The sequence below is a fragment of the Athene noctua genome, chromosome 2 (genome assembly GCF_965140245.1).
Source record: "Athene noctua chromosome 2, bAthNoc1.hap1.1, whole genome shotgun sequence".
NCBI lineage: Eukaryota > Metazoa > Chordata > Aves > Strigiformes > Strigidae > Athene > Athene noctua.
The window spans coordinates 2,210,980-2,225,471 of NC_134038.1; the positions used below are offsets into that span (position 1 = coordinate 2,210,980).

At 54.6% G+C, this 14,492-nt stretch overlaps 1 protein-coding gene across 3 annotated transcripts in view; it reads right to left on the bottom strand.

Annotated features, from left to right (window-relative positions):
* Positions 1–1,750: 1,750 nt before the first annotated feature.
* Positions 1,751–14,492, bottom strand: part of RHPN1 (rhophilin Rho GTPase binding protein 1) — a 32,117-nt gene continuing 19,375 nt past the window's right edge. For all 3 annotated transcript variants that reach the window (XM_074898333.1, XM_074898332.1, XM_074898334.1), the window contains exons 6-15: positions 13,400–13,524; positions 12,254–12,420; positions 10,866–11,053; positions 10,540–10,696; positions 8,344–8,463; positions 5,345–5,539; positions 4,975–5,051; positions 3,604–3,750; positions 2,503–2,661; positions 1,751–2,345 (exon numbers count right to left, since the gene is read on the bottom strand). In XM_074898333.1, coding sequence (XP_074754434.1) covers positions 2,151–2,345; positions 2,503–2,661; positions 3,604–3,750; positions 4,975–5,051; positions 5,345–5,539; positions 8,344–8,463; positions 10,540–10,696; positions 10,866–11,053; positions 12,254–12,420; positions 13,400–13,524 — 1,530 coding nt within the window. In that variant the 3' untranslated portion in view covers positions 1,751–2,150. The remainder of the gene's footprint in view (positions 2,346–2,502; positions 2,662–3,603; positions 3,751–4,974; positions 5,052–5,344; positions 5,540–8,343; positions 8,464–10,539; positions 10,697–10,865; positions 11,054–12,253; positions 12,421–13,399; positions 13,525–14,492) is intronic.

Sequence of the window (14,492 nt, forward strand, 5' to 3'; positions counted from 1 at the left end):
TCCTCACCTCCCACGTTACTTCCATGAAATAATTCATGTGACAAAGCCACCAGCGCCCATTACACCACGCTGGAGAGGGAGACAATTCATAAAGGGTTAATGTGGATGCTTAGGACCTTGGTTTGCCTTGGATCAGGCCATACTAGTGTCAAATCATCTCTCTCAATCTCAACAACTCCAGATTTATGTAAATATGACCCAAAACCCAACCAGGGCTCATTCCCCCGCCATGGCTGGGGTACCCAGAGACGTGCTCTACGAAGTGGTTTTGAATCAGTGCTTTTTAATCCATAAAAGGTGAGAGTCCATGTACAAATTAAAAAAAAAAAAACAAAAAACCAAAACCAAAACAAGACAAAACCACCGGTGTTAGGGAAATCATCCAACTCGCACAAAACACAACCCCTCCGCCAACAGAGGAGGAGTTGGGTGATGCGGGTGGCAATGCGACGCGCAGGCTCGCCGCTTGTGTGCCCTTCGTCTAAATAAATACATCTCCAGCTCGGAGACGTCCGTGTTGGCAACACGTTTAGGATTGGGGGAAGATGTTGCCGGGATGCTTTAACAGCAAAGTGGCCTTTTCTGTGAACCTACCCCCTTCCCTCACCACTCCCAGGCCAAGCAGCTGGCAAGATGACACAGAAAATCTGACTGCACCAGATGGCCTCGCGGTGGCAGGCGGACCCGTAATCCGGTCTGGCGATGTCTCAGTCTGTGGAGAGGTGTCTCAGTCAATAACAGAGCTAGAAGCCTTCCTCTAGTTCTCCTTAAATAAAACCGGGGCCAAAAGCTTGGCACGTGGGCATTGAGCCACCTAGAAGTCACGGTACAACCCCGGGGGGGATGCTCGCGCGACGTTATCCCGCTGCCAGCGCGCGTTCGCTTCGCCGAACTACCGCTACGAATTCGTCACGACTTAAAAAGTACAAAAATACAATTGCATCTCTGAAGGGTATTTTATACCTACCAAGATCATCCAAGCACTGAAGACCAGACAGCTCTTTAGCCTTCAGAAAAATAATGCACAAGGCAGAAATGGGATTGAGAAAATTTTGCCAATATATCTAAGTGCGTATCCGGAGTCTCCCAGCATTTCCAGTACATTACCAAGATGCATGTATCCATCAGCCCAGCTCGGGTATGAATGCTGACAGCACAGTGTTAGGGTATTAGCAACGTGTGCAAGATCCAATACTAGCACAAATTTAGTAGTTTAATAATCTGGAGGAGCTATCTTCCTGGAATTTTAATCTCATACCAAGAAGAAAAAAACCCAAGGCTCTTAGCTATTAATCTACTCACATATTTAGGGCAATCCACCTCTACTGATTAAAAATCGAGACAACAAATGCACGTTAAGTCTTTCCCTTTTCTTCCAAAGAAGTAGGCTGTGCAGCTGGGCTGTACTGGTGGGGCCAACCTGGGTGTCCATTAAAAAAAAAATAAAATAAAAAGCACTAAAAAATGGTCAAACCTATCCTAACTTCAACCCATTTCACTGGGACATCCCTAACTGGTACCGTGGCAGAGATGCACAGCCCAGTGCTGCCTGGGCAGGTCTGCACTGGACCCCATGATGGGGTCACCATGAATCATCGATGCCCATGCTATGCCCTCTCCCAAAAAAAGGGGAGTTGAAGGTGACCTCCAGCTGGAGCTGCTGAACGATTCGGCTCTGCCAGCAGCTCTCGGCGAGTGGTGGCAGAGGTGCCATCTTCTACCTTGCAGAGAAAGCCTAGGAGATGCTAAAGAAGGTTACAGCTTTTGCTTTAATGGCTGGGGCTTGGTTTGGCTGCTCCTTGCACCGAGCAGAAGACACAAACCAGTTCCTGCTTTATACCGAAGCGCAGCTCCCCATGACCCCTTAAGAGCGAAAGAAAATAAAAATGTAAAAATGAAGAATAAAAATCAGTGTTTCGCCGTGTTCTTTAGCTGAGGATCACTTAACACAGGAGTTGGGAGATGGAGGAGTCTGGTACTGTACGTCGCTCGCCTCTTCGGAGAGGATCCGACCAGCAGCACGTCCCCGGGGCAGGGGGGTCCTTGCAGCACCGACACCAGCGCAGCCAGGACGGGCCACCGGTGCTTGCCAGGGTTCAAGGGCAGCCAGCCCCGGAGCTCGTGGGATACAACCCGGCCCGGTGGCCGCTTCAGTACATGGCCTCGTTGTCTCCCACCGCGGTGAAGGGGACGCTGTAGGTGCTCTTCTTGCTCCGCTTGCTCTTCTTGCTCCAGACCAGCAGCGTGCTGGCACTCTTGCTGTTCATCAGGCTCTTCCGGCTGTTCTCCTTGTTGCTCTTCAGCATCCCACTGCCCGAGGACATCGCCGCTGCCTTTTTGTCTGCCTGTTTGGGAAGGGGAACGGAGAGGGGCGTGAAGCTGGGAGCAGCACCTGGGCTGCAGACGTGATGCCTGGCTTCAGCCCGGCACCTCCAGCCTGGGAGCAAGGCACTGGGGAACCTCCTCTGCAGTTTCCCACCCCAGGCTTGGGACGTGACTTACGGTTTTCGAACCCTCTGAGCCCTGCAGGGTTATCACACTGATCTCCACTCCCTCCTCCCCAGTGCTCTTCAGCAGCTGCACCACCTCGGCGTGCTTGGACCACTTGCAGTCCTTGCCGTTCACCGAGATGATGTAGTCTCCCTCCTTCAGCCCAGCTTCCTGCGGGGGAAGAGAGAAGATGAACGTGTTTGAGCTCACAGGTGCCAAGGTGAGAGGTCTGCCTCATGTCCACTCCACTCTGTAGGTCCCAATCCTGTGGGGGTACAGGCCACAGGGAGTGGTGGGGCCCACCCTTCACCCTCCACCCTCAGCACAAGACAATCGATGCTTTCATCATCCTAAACATTTTGCATCTGCTTTGCAGATTTTTGCATCCGCGCACAGAAGTGGGATGCTCTACAGACTAAAAATCTCTTTTGCAGCTGCTGGAAATGGCCACACTCGACATCCAACATGCTATAAACTCCCAGCCCCGTGACTTTTTACAGCCTTGCAAAAAGCACCTTCAGCTCCGACTCTTCGATAAAGGTTAAATGCTGCAGGTCTGTAAAAAAAAATATAAACCAACGTTGCCTGCAAGCCTCAGTCCTAGAGAAAACAGGCTCAGCAAGGTTCTTTGCACACCCTTCATCCATCAAGGCATCAACAAGTGCTGAGGGAGCAGGGAGACCTTTCAGGCGTCCCACCAAGATGCTCCAGCAAGCTTCTGCTGGAAAACAAAGTTGTCCCTGATACATCAGAGAGTTTTCGCTGAGATAACTCACATTTCAGACCTGCCATCTTGTTCCATCCACTGTCACTTCCCAAAATGGGGGAGAAGGGAGCTGGGTGCTTGCCAAAGGGAGGCTGCCAGCAGTTAAAAACTCAGCTAACCTCTGTCTTTTTTTCCTTAGCTGCCTCCTAAAAATATCTCAATTCTTTCACGACACCCATCTGCAAGCCCCAGGCTAAGATCCGCGAGTGATTAGTCGCTACCTAAGCACACCAGTGCGGTTACCAACTGAGTGTTCAGGCCTAAAACCACCCGGTACCCCTCGAGGCAACCCCTGACACCTCACTTCCAGCATCCCCACGGGGACAGAAAGAACCCGGGGTACTCACGGCAGCGCAGCCCCCCGGGATGACACCAGCAATGAGGACGGGGGAGTCTCCTCGCAGTGTGAACCCAAAACCGTTCTCTCCTCTCATCAGGTGGACTCTCCGTGCTGGGTACCATTTGTTTTTGGCTGAGAAAACTGAAAGGGGTCCCTGGGGTAAGGCAGAAACATGGAAAGCACTTTTCGGTGCAAGAACAACTCCCTGGGGACGTGCAATCTCAAAAAACACGGATGGGGAGGGAGGAGGCAGAGCAAGAAAACCTGTCTTTTGCATTTCTTTAAGGATGTGATTTTTGCGCCTTACCAGCGTTTTACGCTGCCTGCACGCCCTTAAATGCAGATTTATGCACTATAAAGCTAGAGGTGCTTAAAAATCCGTGTCAGACGCTGGCTTTATGAACAGCAGCAGCAGTTTTGGGTGAACTGGGAAGGACCTCAGGAGGTCTCTGGTCCAACCCTCTGCTCAGAGCTTAGGTTGGGACATCCTCTCAGCATCTCCCCGCTCCTGCAAGGCAGGAGGAGGAGGTCTCGGCACAGTCAGTGAGCTGGCATCAGTTTAGATACTATAATCCTGGCACAAACAAAACAGAATGCTCGGGTGGGCAGAGGTGGCTCCTTAATTCCCTTCAGGAAAAAAAAATAAAAATCATCACTGCTGCCTGGCCCTAGGGGATGCAGCCTGGCTGGGGGGGTCCAGCAGCAGGGTATGAGGCGGTGGGACAGGTCGCCTCTTCAGGGTCAGATCCCTCCCACCCAGATCTTTCCTATTTTCCTATCTTTTTCCTACTTTTCTATTCCCACGGGACCAGGATATACCTGCCTGCCCTGGGGCTGTTCAAAAGCAGAGATGCCCAACCTCTCCCTGGGGTGCTACGCAGCCCTTGGGGTGCCTGGGGGAGGGGGACAGCACAGCCAGGTCCCACAGCAGCCCCAAAGCTCAGCCCCGCTCCCCGGGACCCTGCAAGCCTAAAGAGGGCAGGGATAAAGATCCGGTGGGATTTTCCTGGTGCATCCCAGCTGGCCCCATCCTGCCCCCAAAACGCTTCCTCTGAAGGGTCCCTTCGGTCCTTCTCAGGTCAAGCCCACCCAAAATTCCTGTGCCTGCTCCCCTGTGTGCCAGAGGAGCTTCACAACCCATTTTTTGGGGGTGTGCAGAGACAGGTCTGTGCCCTCCCAGCCCTCCTTCTGTGGTCGGTCCCTGCCTGCAAGGAGGTGGCTCATCCTCCTTGGAAAGCCGGCTGCGAGCGCGGCGGCTGCACTGGGAGAGGGAGAAGAGGCTGCGGGGAGGAAGGAAACCAGGCAAGCAGAGCATGCAGGGGAGGAGGAGGAGATGTCTGCTCCCTCGGGACAACCTCTGTCCCAGAGCTTTACGTACCAGCCTGTGGAAGAGGTCGGTCACCTTCACCTGGGAGAAGTTGGGGGATTTTATCTCTGGTTTCTGGTGCGTTTTGGCTAGTGGTAGGGAGAGAAAAACACATACACTGGGGTGAGGTAGTCACGGCAGCTGCTGCCTCTACATCGTGCTCCCCGAGGAGCGGATGGTATGACCTGTAAGAGCTGGGACCTGCTCAGGCACCTGCCAGACAAGAAACCCAGAGCCCCCACTCCCACCTGCGACGCTCCACTGCTGTGCAGGGAGCTCTGGGTCCACAGCAACACGCCCTGAACTCACCGTGGAGTTTTCCCACCCCGTGCAACCTGCCACAAATCCCCTCTCCAGCTGCACCCCTAAAACAAACACTTACGGTGAATGTCCGGGGCATCTCCAGTTTCAAAGAAGTCTTCCTCATGGTCGATTTCTGAGTATTTACTCAGCGAGCGTTTGTGGGCGAAGGAGAGGACCTCCTGGAGGATATCCATCTTCCGCAGGATCTTGCACAAGCCGTGAATCCTCATGGCTTCCTCGTGCTTCATGATGGCTTTCTTCAGGTGAGCTTTGCCTGCAAGGGAGCAGAGAGATGGCAGCCCGAGCGGAGCAGCCCCGCCACTGCCGCCGTTCCCTCTCCGCTCGCTCGGCTGCCCACAGCTGACAGCAGCCTCCGCGGCTGTGTCACCCGACGTGACTCAGGGACAGCCCAGTCACGTTCGCAGCCTGCCAGCCGTTCAACGTGCACTAAATGGAGTAGGTCCCAGCCGTCAGCTCCAGCCCCCGATGTAGGGACCTTGAAGGGTGACCTACTTCACTCCCCCGGTGCCGGCAGCGGAGCTGGCAGATGTTCCCGAAAACCGACGGTGAAGGAGCCGCCACCACGTTGCGCCGCCCCCGAAAGTCCCTCCTAATGCTTAACCTCAATCTCATCTGCAAATTAACTTCTCTCTATCACCTTGCATCCCCTGGGGAGGGACGCAGAGGACAACTGAGCCCCGTCCTCCCAACGATAGCCTTTCAGCTTTGGGAAGATGCAACACGTCTCCCTCTTTTCTAGGCTAAGCAAAGCCTTCTCCTTGCCCTGTCGGTCCTGCTTTGCATTCCTCTTCAGCATCTGCTCTTGCTTTGCTCCTCTCAACTTGCCTTCAATGTGTTTCCACCCTCCTGAAAACAGAGCAGTCGAAAAACGGCCAGAAGAGATGAAATCACGATGACCCATGGGTATCAGTGCAAACATCTCCTTCGCAAGAGACTGCAACCAAGATACCCGTATCCAACGCTAAACTACCGAAGAAGCTATATATATATACACACACGTATCATAGAAACACGTGTGCCTGCAGCATTTCCAGTTTTAGGACACACGGTGGCAACATAACCCAGGGAGATGGTTGGAGTTTGCTCCCGACTTAATGAGGACTGCAGCCAGTGGTGTGAAGACCTCTGCCTTTCTCTCTCAGAAGACGCAATCGAGGAAATATATTGAGGCTGGATGGAAACCAGAGGGGAAGAGGCTCTCCAAAGTAATTGCATCAAATGCATCAATCATAGTTTCTCAAAGCACTCACTGTCAGCGAGAAAGCAACGAGGTTTTAATGACTATCAATGACTCCTGCTATTTCTGAGAGATTATGGGGAGTAGAGGTTGGGCATGGAATTTGTGCAAGCTTTTGGCTCCGCTCTAATTGAAGATGTTGGAATATATTATGTTTCGTAAAACATAATGTTATAAGACTAGGAGACAAGGGAAGGGAGGAAAAAAAAATATAAAATCCTTCCAGGGAGACGATTTTAATGCTACAAGCTTCTTCCCTTCCTATAAACCAAAACCAGAGCTGAGGCTGTTGTCTGCATGTTTATTTTTCACCACCAGACGTTGAACAGAGCCCGTTCTCCCCAGGAAGAGCAGGCAGAGCTGGGAACGGAGCTAATGCAAATCGAGAAACCAGATGACAGAAGCTGGGGGTGTTGGAGTGGCGTGACCATAACACTCCGGTTTGGGGGTTCGTTTACGGAGTCTCCTCACACACACCTTCCACCTCCCATCCCCAGCAGTGAAATATGCCCGAGCAGCCAGAAGGACTTTGCTGGGGCCAGAGACGTGACAAACTCATCCTTGGTGGGAACTGTCTCCTTTCACGTGTGTGCAACGAGGGCAAAGAGCACCAGGAGGCAGCTCATGGTAGAGGCAAACAGGAGATGACACCCCAAAATCAAGCTGAGCTTGCTCTCGCTGCAGCTTTGTTAGGGAGGGGCTGCCAAAACATGACTTCAGCTGAATAAGCAACACCCTGTTTTTCCCCTGAAGCTGAAAATCCGCATGGGAGGAAGCTCTCGTCTCCCAGGCCTTTCGATGAAGCTAAAAAAGCCACCCCCTGGCATCTGCTGTGTCTTCTTGTCAGCAAGCCAAGTCAACAGCAAGACCAAGCCAAACAGCTTCCAGGATCTCCATGTCCCTGCGGATTTCTCCATGCTGCGTTGGGTGACGTTACTTGGCACAGAACACCTCGGGGCCCAAGGTTTTACTGTCAAACTCGCCTGGACAGGTTGGTGCAAGCACCGTGAGTTGGTCCTCAACACCCTAATAGGGAACCATGATGCTTTCTTGCCTTCCAAGGAGGGGCTCTTTTCAAAGAAAGCCCAAAAAAAGGTGTATTTGCATGGAGAGAATCCCCCCAACAGCTCATCACATGTCTTCGTGGAGACCATGCCTACATGGGTAGGGGTATGACGGACCTCACTACCCATGCAGTGAGGTTTCACAGAATCCCAGAACCATCTGGGTTGGAAAAGCCCTTGCAGCTCCTCCAGCCCAACCATGACCCTCCCCCTGACCGTTCCCAACTCCCCCAGATCCCTCAGCGCTGGCTCAGCCCGACTCTTCAACCCCTCCAGGGATCCCGGGGACTCCCCCCTGCCCTGGGCAGCCCATTCCAACGCCCAACAGCCCCTTCTGCACAGAAATCCTTCCTCAGAGCCAGCCTGACCCTGCCCTGGGCAGCTTGAGGCCATTCCCTCGGGGCCTGGCGCTGGGGCCTTGGCTCCAGAGACTCATCCCCCCTCTCTGCCCCCTCCTGGCAGGGAGTTGCAGAGGGCCAGGAGGTCTCCCCTCAGCCTCCTCTGCTCCAGACTGAACCCCCCCAGTTCCCCCAGCCGCTCCCCAGCAGACCTGTGCTCCAGACCCTGCCCCAGCTCCGTTGCCCTTCTCTGGCCACGCTCGAGTCATTCAATGGCCTTTTTGGGGTGAGGGGCCCAGAACTGAACCCCCTCAGCAAGGGGCGGCCTCCCCAGTGCCGAGCCCAGGGCTCAGATCCCTTCCCTGTCCCTGCTGGCCACTGCAAGAACAGGGGGCTCTGCCCCCACCAAAGTGCTTACCCAGCTTCCTCCTCTCCTCGGGGTCCTGCAGCAGGATGGGGAGTGACGGTCCCTCTGGCATGGTGACATGGAACTGTATAAAAGCCTTCTCCTGCTCCGGCAGTTCATCATCTGACGCCGCTGTGTGAAATAAATGGGTGGGGAGGGGCTTAGAGAGAAGTCAGGACACTGCTCAGCCACCCAGCCCTTTGTGGCAGTGGGGACAAGGGGACCAGGAAGCCACATCCACGTTCATGTGGCCCCAATAACTTCAGCAGCAGCTTCCTCTCACCCAGCCACAGCCTGCACCAACCAAGACATCACTGAAGGGCAGAGGGATGAGTTCTCACACTCAAGGCTGCACCAAGCTTTGAAGATAAGTGCAGGATTTGTCCCGTGCACAGCACAAGTATCTAGCTCTGTTGCCTCCTTCCCTCTGGTCTGGAAGCAAGATTGGAAATTAAGAGCCCTGCCTTCTCCCCACCTGAAGGTTAGTGACACGGAGCCAAGTCAGACAACAACTAAAGCACAAAAGCAGAGCAAGATTAAAGTGTAACCTGGGAGCTGAGCCCTCCTTGCTGAGCCCGAGACCCCTGCATGGGCAGAGAACTTGCAGGGCAACCAAGGAGGTCCCTTCCGTGGAGAAACTGAGATGGATACGGCTTGCACAGGCACTCCAAGCACCATGCTGGGCTCTGTAGGTGTGATTTTTACACCTTCATTTCCAGTCAAAGCTGTTCTGAATCCCCTCTGGCTCACAGGGAGCTCGGGGTTCTATGGCAGCTTCCTTCCCCAGGCACAGAGTGCAATAAGGAGCAACCCAGAGGGTTCCAGGGAGCTTTGTGAACTTGCTGGTCCAAAGGGAAGATCCCAAAGCTTGGTGAGCACCCTGGCATCAGCATCCAGAGGGCTGGGAACCAGCAGCTCTGGGGCTGGCTCTCCCCGTGCCAGCTCTCTTGGTGCCAGCATCCCCTCTGGCGATTAAACTGCAGCGTAAGGAGTTTATTTCCAGCTGGAGCAAAAGATTTGTTGTTCTGAACAAGGGGGGGGCAGGGAGAGGCAGCAAGCGGGCACAAGGTCTCAACAGCATGGTCTGGATGGAGCAAAAAAAAAAAAAAAAAAAAAATTCCTAAACACCCAAATTAGGCATCTCCTGCAGATTTGTGTTTTCCTCAGCACCTTAGGTAATGAAGAGAGGCAAACGGCCTCAAAATTTTAGGGGAAAGTTTTGCCCTGTCCCTTGTAACCCCATGCAAACCCAGCCCCATCACTATCCTCCGTTGTTTCTGCCTTTAAGCCACTCCAGCCCCGCAGTACCCCACTCTCTCCCGTCTCTGCCCCGGCATCTCTCCCTGCTCAATCCTGGTTCTGCCAACACCCACGCAGCACAAGCCCGACAGCAAGATTCTGGGCAGGCTCCGGAGCGGGGGAGGATGCTGGGACAGTCTGGCAGCTATCGCCGTCACAGCACTGCTTTTGGTAGTCATCCCTCAAAAAGTCCCCCAGCCTGTCCTCAGCCACCCCACCAAATGATGGGTCGGCACCACAGGTCACAGCGTGCGTCGCCAGCCCACCCCCAGATCCTCTGCTTGACCCAAAATTCCTTGCATGAGTGTCAGTGATGGCACAGATGGAGATCATGGGTTGCATCCCACGTCCGTGCTCCAGCTGGCTCCCTGGAGCCACGTAAGCCCAGCTCTGGCACAGCCAGACATACCCTGGGATGCTGGCCATGAGGTTGGCAATTAAATTCAAGTAGCCCAGACCAGTTTGTCCAGGGATATCCTGTAGGTTTTTTTGCTTTATTTTTATTTTTGAAGCCCCCAGCTGGCTCGCCACATGGATCGGGGTGCCTCTGGAGGATGCCCAGCCGAGGACACTGGCACATGTGTGGTCAGCTGGCAGCTGACCCCCTGTTCATCCACCCAGTCCCAAAGGGGACAGCAGGTGACATCCCTACAGCACCTTTTCGGATTTTGCAAGTGCTGTGCAAACCAAAAATACAGGGGAAATCTGCCCTGTGCATGAATCACTGAGTCAGTAAGCAAGATCAACAGCTCAGAGCATCACAAAAACTTTAGGTTTTCTATCCACCTACTTTGGGCATGCCTCCCTTCACCTTTTTTTTTGGATTTACAATCCCTCCCAAACACCAGGCTACCACGTGACGCCAGCATGTGGCTGAGCAGACAGCTCCCTCCAAGCTGTAACACTCACCGGGGCAGTCGCAGAGAGCGATGGCAGCAAAGTAGTGGGAGAGGGCTTTGAAATGTTCTGACTTGACGTGGACCATGGTGGTCCAAGAGAAGGGAACGTAATCCTTCACGTGGGCCTGGGTCATTGTCTGGTGCACCAGTGAGTAGACATCTTCCACCTATGAGGTATCAAGAGACAAGCTGCTAAGCCACGGGGTGAGGTGTAGGACATCCATCAGGAGACAGCGACAGCAGGCTGTCCTCTCCTGAGGGGGTTCTGCCAACCACACAAGGAGCCTCTCCAATGGTGACAGCCCCATCAAGTCCTCTCCTCTCCGAGCTGCTCACCCTTGCTGCCTCCTGGGCCAGTTGTAGCCGGGCAAGGAAGTCATGCTGGGCACGCAGCAAGGTCATCTTCTCAAAGACACACTCCTGGACCTGGGCGACCATCAGCCGCACCAGCATATTCAAGGAGGCGGCGCTCATATCCAGGCTGGGAGCGTTGGAGAAGTTTTCCTTCAAGTAATTAAAGGCACCTGCAAGAGGGAGAAGCTCCTGGTAGCCACCGGGCTTGTAAGCGGGAAGGTCAGACTTTTGGACCACAAAGGTTTCCCCACTAGCAGAGGAGGAAGAGAAGAGCTGTCAACCCAGCTCATACATCAAACATCTCGCTATAACTGGTGGATAAAAAAGTCAGGGGTCCCTCCCTTGCTGTCTAAACCATCACTGTGCCCACAGCTTTCTTCTCCAGCGCCCCAGGTGATGGCAGTCCCAGGGTCCCTTTTTTCCCCAAGTGCTCACAGATGGATTAGCATCTCTCGGCTCCCCAGCTGGGACATCCCTACTGCCACGTGGTAAGAGAGAGCCCTTTGGGTGGCTGTTGGGTCATCCCAGCTCTTCTTCATAACCCCCAGAAGCAACATGGTGCTAAAGTTCAACTTCACAGAATCCCAGAATCATAAAGGTTGGAGAAGACCTTGAAGATCCTCCGGTCCAACCATGAACCTCCCCCTGACCGTTCCCAACTCCCCCAGATCCCTCAGCGCTGGCTCAGCCCGACTCTTCAACCCCTCCAGGGATCCCGGGGACTCCCCCCTGCCCTGGGCAGCCCATTCCAACGCCCAACAGCCCCTTCTGCACAGAAATCCTTCCTCAGAGCCAGCCTGACCCTGCCCTGGGCAGCTTGAGGCCATTCCCTCGGGGCCTGGCGCTGGGGCCTTGGCTCCAGAGACTCATCCCCCCTCTCTGCCCCCTCCTGGCAGGGAGTTGCAGAGGGCCAGGAGGTCTCCCCTCAGCCTCCTCTGCTCCAGACTGAACCCCCCCAGTGCCCCCAGCCGCTCCCCAGCAGACCTGTGCTCCAGACCCTGCCCCAGCTCCGTTGCCCTTCTCTGGCCACGCTCGAGTCCTTCAATGGCCTTTTTGGGGTGAGGGGCCCAGAACTGAACCCCCTCAGCGAGGGGCGGCCTCCCCAGTGCCGAGCCCAGGGCTCAGATCCCTTCCCTGTCCCTGCTGGCCACGCCAGTGCTGACACAAGCCAGGATGCCGTTGCCCTCCTTGGCCCCCTGGGCACACTGCTGGCTCAAATTTGGTTTGTGGTCCCTTGGAGATGCCCTGTCCCTATCTGTCCTTGCACAGCTGCTCCCTCCCCTTCTTGCACTCATGTGGATTATTGCCACCGCAGGGAAATGATGCCTGCACGTTCCTGAGGAGCTGGGGAAGGGGGTGAACCCACATACCAGCTGCCTTCTGGAAGGCATCGATGGCCTGGTTGAGCCCTGGCAGGGATGCACGGTCCTGCCGTGCTCCGATCTGGGTGTGCAGGGCTCCGATGTTGAAGAGCACACTGCCCTTCTCGAAGGCCAGTGCCCGCTGGTGGGATGGGACACCCGTCAACGAGTCGTACCTGTGGAAGGGAAGAGTCAACGCCTGCCCATCTCTTGGTCCCCACTCATGGATGCAGGAGGAGCCTGGAGGGTCTTCAGTGCTCTACGTGGGCTTGCAGACACTGTTCCCATCATGGCTCATCACCTTGGGGCACACACTTTCCCCTGATCCCCCTAACCAGCCCAACCCAGGACACCATCAAGCCCAGAGCAAAGTGAAAACTCGGCTCCATCTTTCACAGAATCATCTCAGTTGGAAAAGCCCTTGAAGCTCCTCCAGCCCAACCATGACCCTCCCCCTGACCGTTCCCAACTCCCCCAGATCCCTCAGCGCTGGCTCAGCCCGACTCTTCAACCCCTCCAGGGATCCCGGGGACTCCCCCCTGCCCTGGGCAGCCCATTCCAACGCCCAACAGCCCCTTCTGCACAGAAATCCTTCCTCAGAGCCAGCCTGACCCTGCCCTGGGCAGCTTGAGGCCATTCCCTCGGGGCCTGGCGCTGGGGCCTTGGCTCCAGAGACTCATCCCCCCTCTCTGCCCCCTCCTGGCAGGGAGTTGCAGAGGGCCAGGAGGTCTCCCCTCAGCCTCCTCTGCTCCAGACTGAACCCCCCCAGTGCCCCCAGCCGCTCCCCAGCAGACCTGTGCTCCAGACCCTGCCCCAGCTCCGTTGCCCTTCTCTGGCCACGCTCGAGTCCTTCAATGGCCTTTTTGGGGTGAGGGGCCCAGAACTGAACCCCCTCAGCGAGGGGCGGCCTCCCCAGTGCCGAGCCCAGGGCTCAGATCCCTTCCCTGTCCCTGCTGGCCACGCCAGTGCTGACACAAGCCAGGATGCCGTTGCCCTCCTTGGCCCCCTGGGCACACTCTGGCTCATTCTCAATCCCCCCAGTCCCTCTCTGACTGGCAGCTTTGCTGCCAAGGCAGAGATTCTGTCGTGGAGGTTTGGCCCCAGCTCCCTCCGCACTCATGATGCCCCAGGTGGGATGGGGAAAGCTGCACCAACCAGTGGAAGAAGACACCCAGGCTTTTGGTGGGAGGGAAGAAACGGCTGTCGAGGAAGTAGAGCTGGTTGTAATATTCCATCAAGAGCTCAAGCCCCGCTTCGTTGCGGCTGGGGGTGCGCATTGCCTGCAGGGACAGGAGAGGAGACACGTGGGTGGGAAAACAGGGGAAAACAGGAAGGGAAATGACGGATTTATGAGGCTGCACTTGCTGGCCAGCCCAGAGGGAAGAAACTCCACCCGTCATTAGATCGATAGAATCAGATCAATAGTGGATGAGATGCTGCGAAGCTGTGGGAGACAGCCCCCCTCAGCACAGGCTCAGCTGTGGAAAAGGTTGGGGAGGCACCAGTTAGGTACTGGGGCACCCAAATCCAGAGCCAGCAGCCTGGGAGCCATGTTGGAGGCAACACTTATCTAAACCATGTTGGGATTTATTTTTTTTTTTAAGAGAAATTCACGCAAAGGCTGATGTAATAAATTCTAGGGAAGAAATATGATTTTTCGCTCTTGAAAAAACCTTTGAAATTTTGACCTGGCATGGGGAGGAGGGTCAGAGCTCTCCTAACACCTAGTTTTAACCATGAACCTTTTTCCATCTTCTGGCTTTGCAGGGCTCCTCTCCCACAGCCTGAAGAGTGCGATCAGGCCCTCCACAAGGACTGGAGCAAGTCTCTTTCCTTCTGCTCTCCCAGATTAAAGCTTCCCAGCAAGGTAAAACTTGAAGTTACATCTGAGAGCTATTTCATAGGAGAGGAGAAAATTCACCTTTATCAGATTGCTTTATATTTCCTCTTCTCCAAGTGCTAGCTGGAGAGGGAGCAGTCATTTAGTCTTGCCGGGGGTGAACTAACATTCATAAACCAGTAATGGATTGCATTATAGTTTTTATTGCTGTTCAGTTCTAGGTTAGCAAGACATTAAAGGACAGGGAAAGAAAACAATTACTAAATGGCCTGTAATATTTCGTAAGCTATGAACCGAAGCTGAGGTGCTCCAGCGCAGGAATCCTGCACCCTGAGACACAAGAAGTTGTTTGCAGTTTGGAGAGAAGCTGAGGGGACCCTGGAGCAAAATGTGGCACCTCCAGTGAGC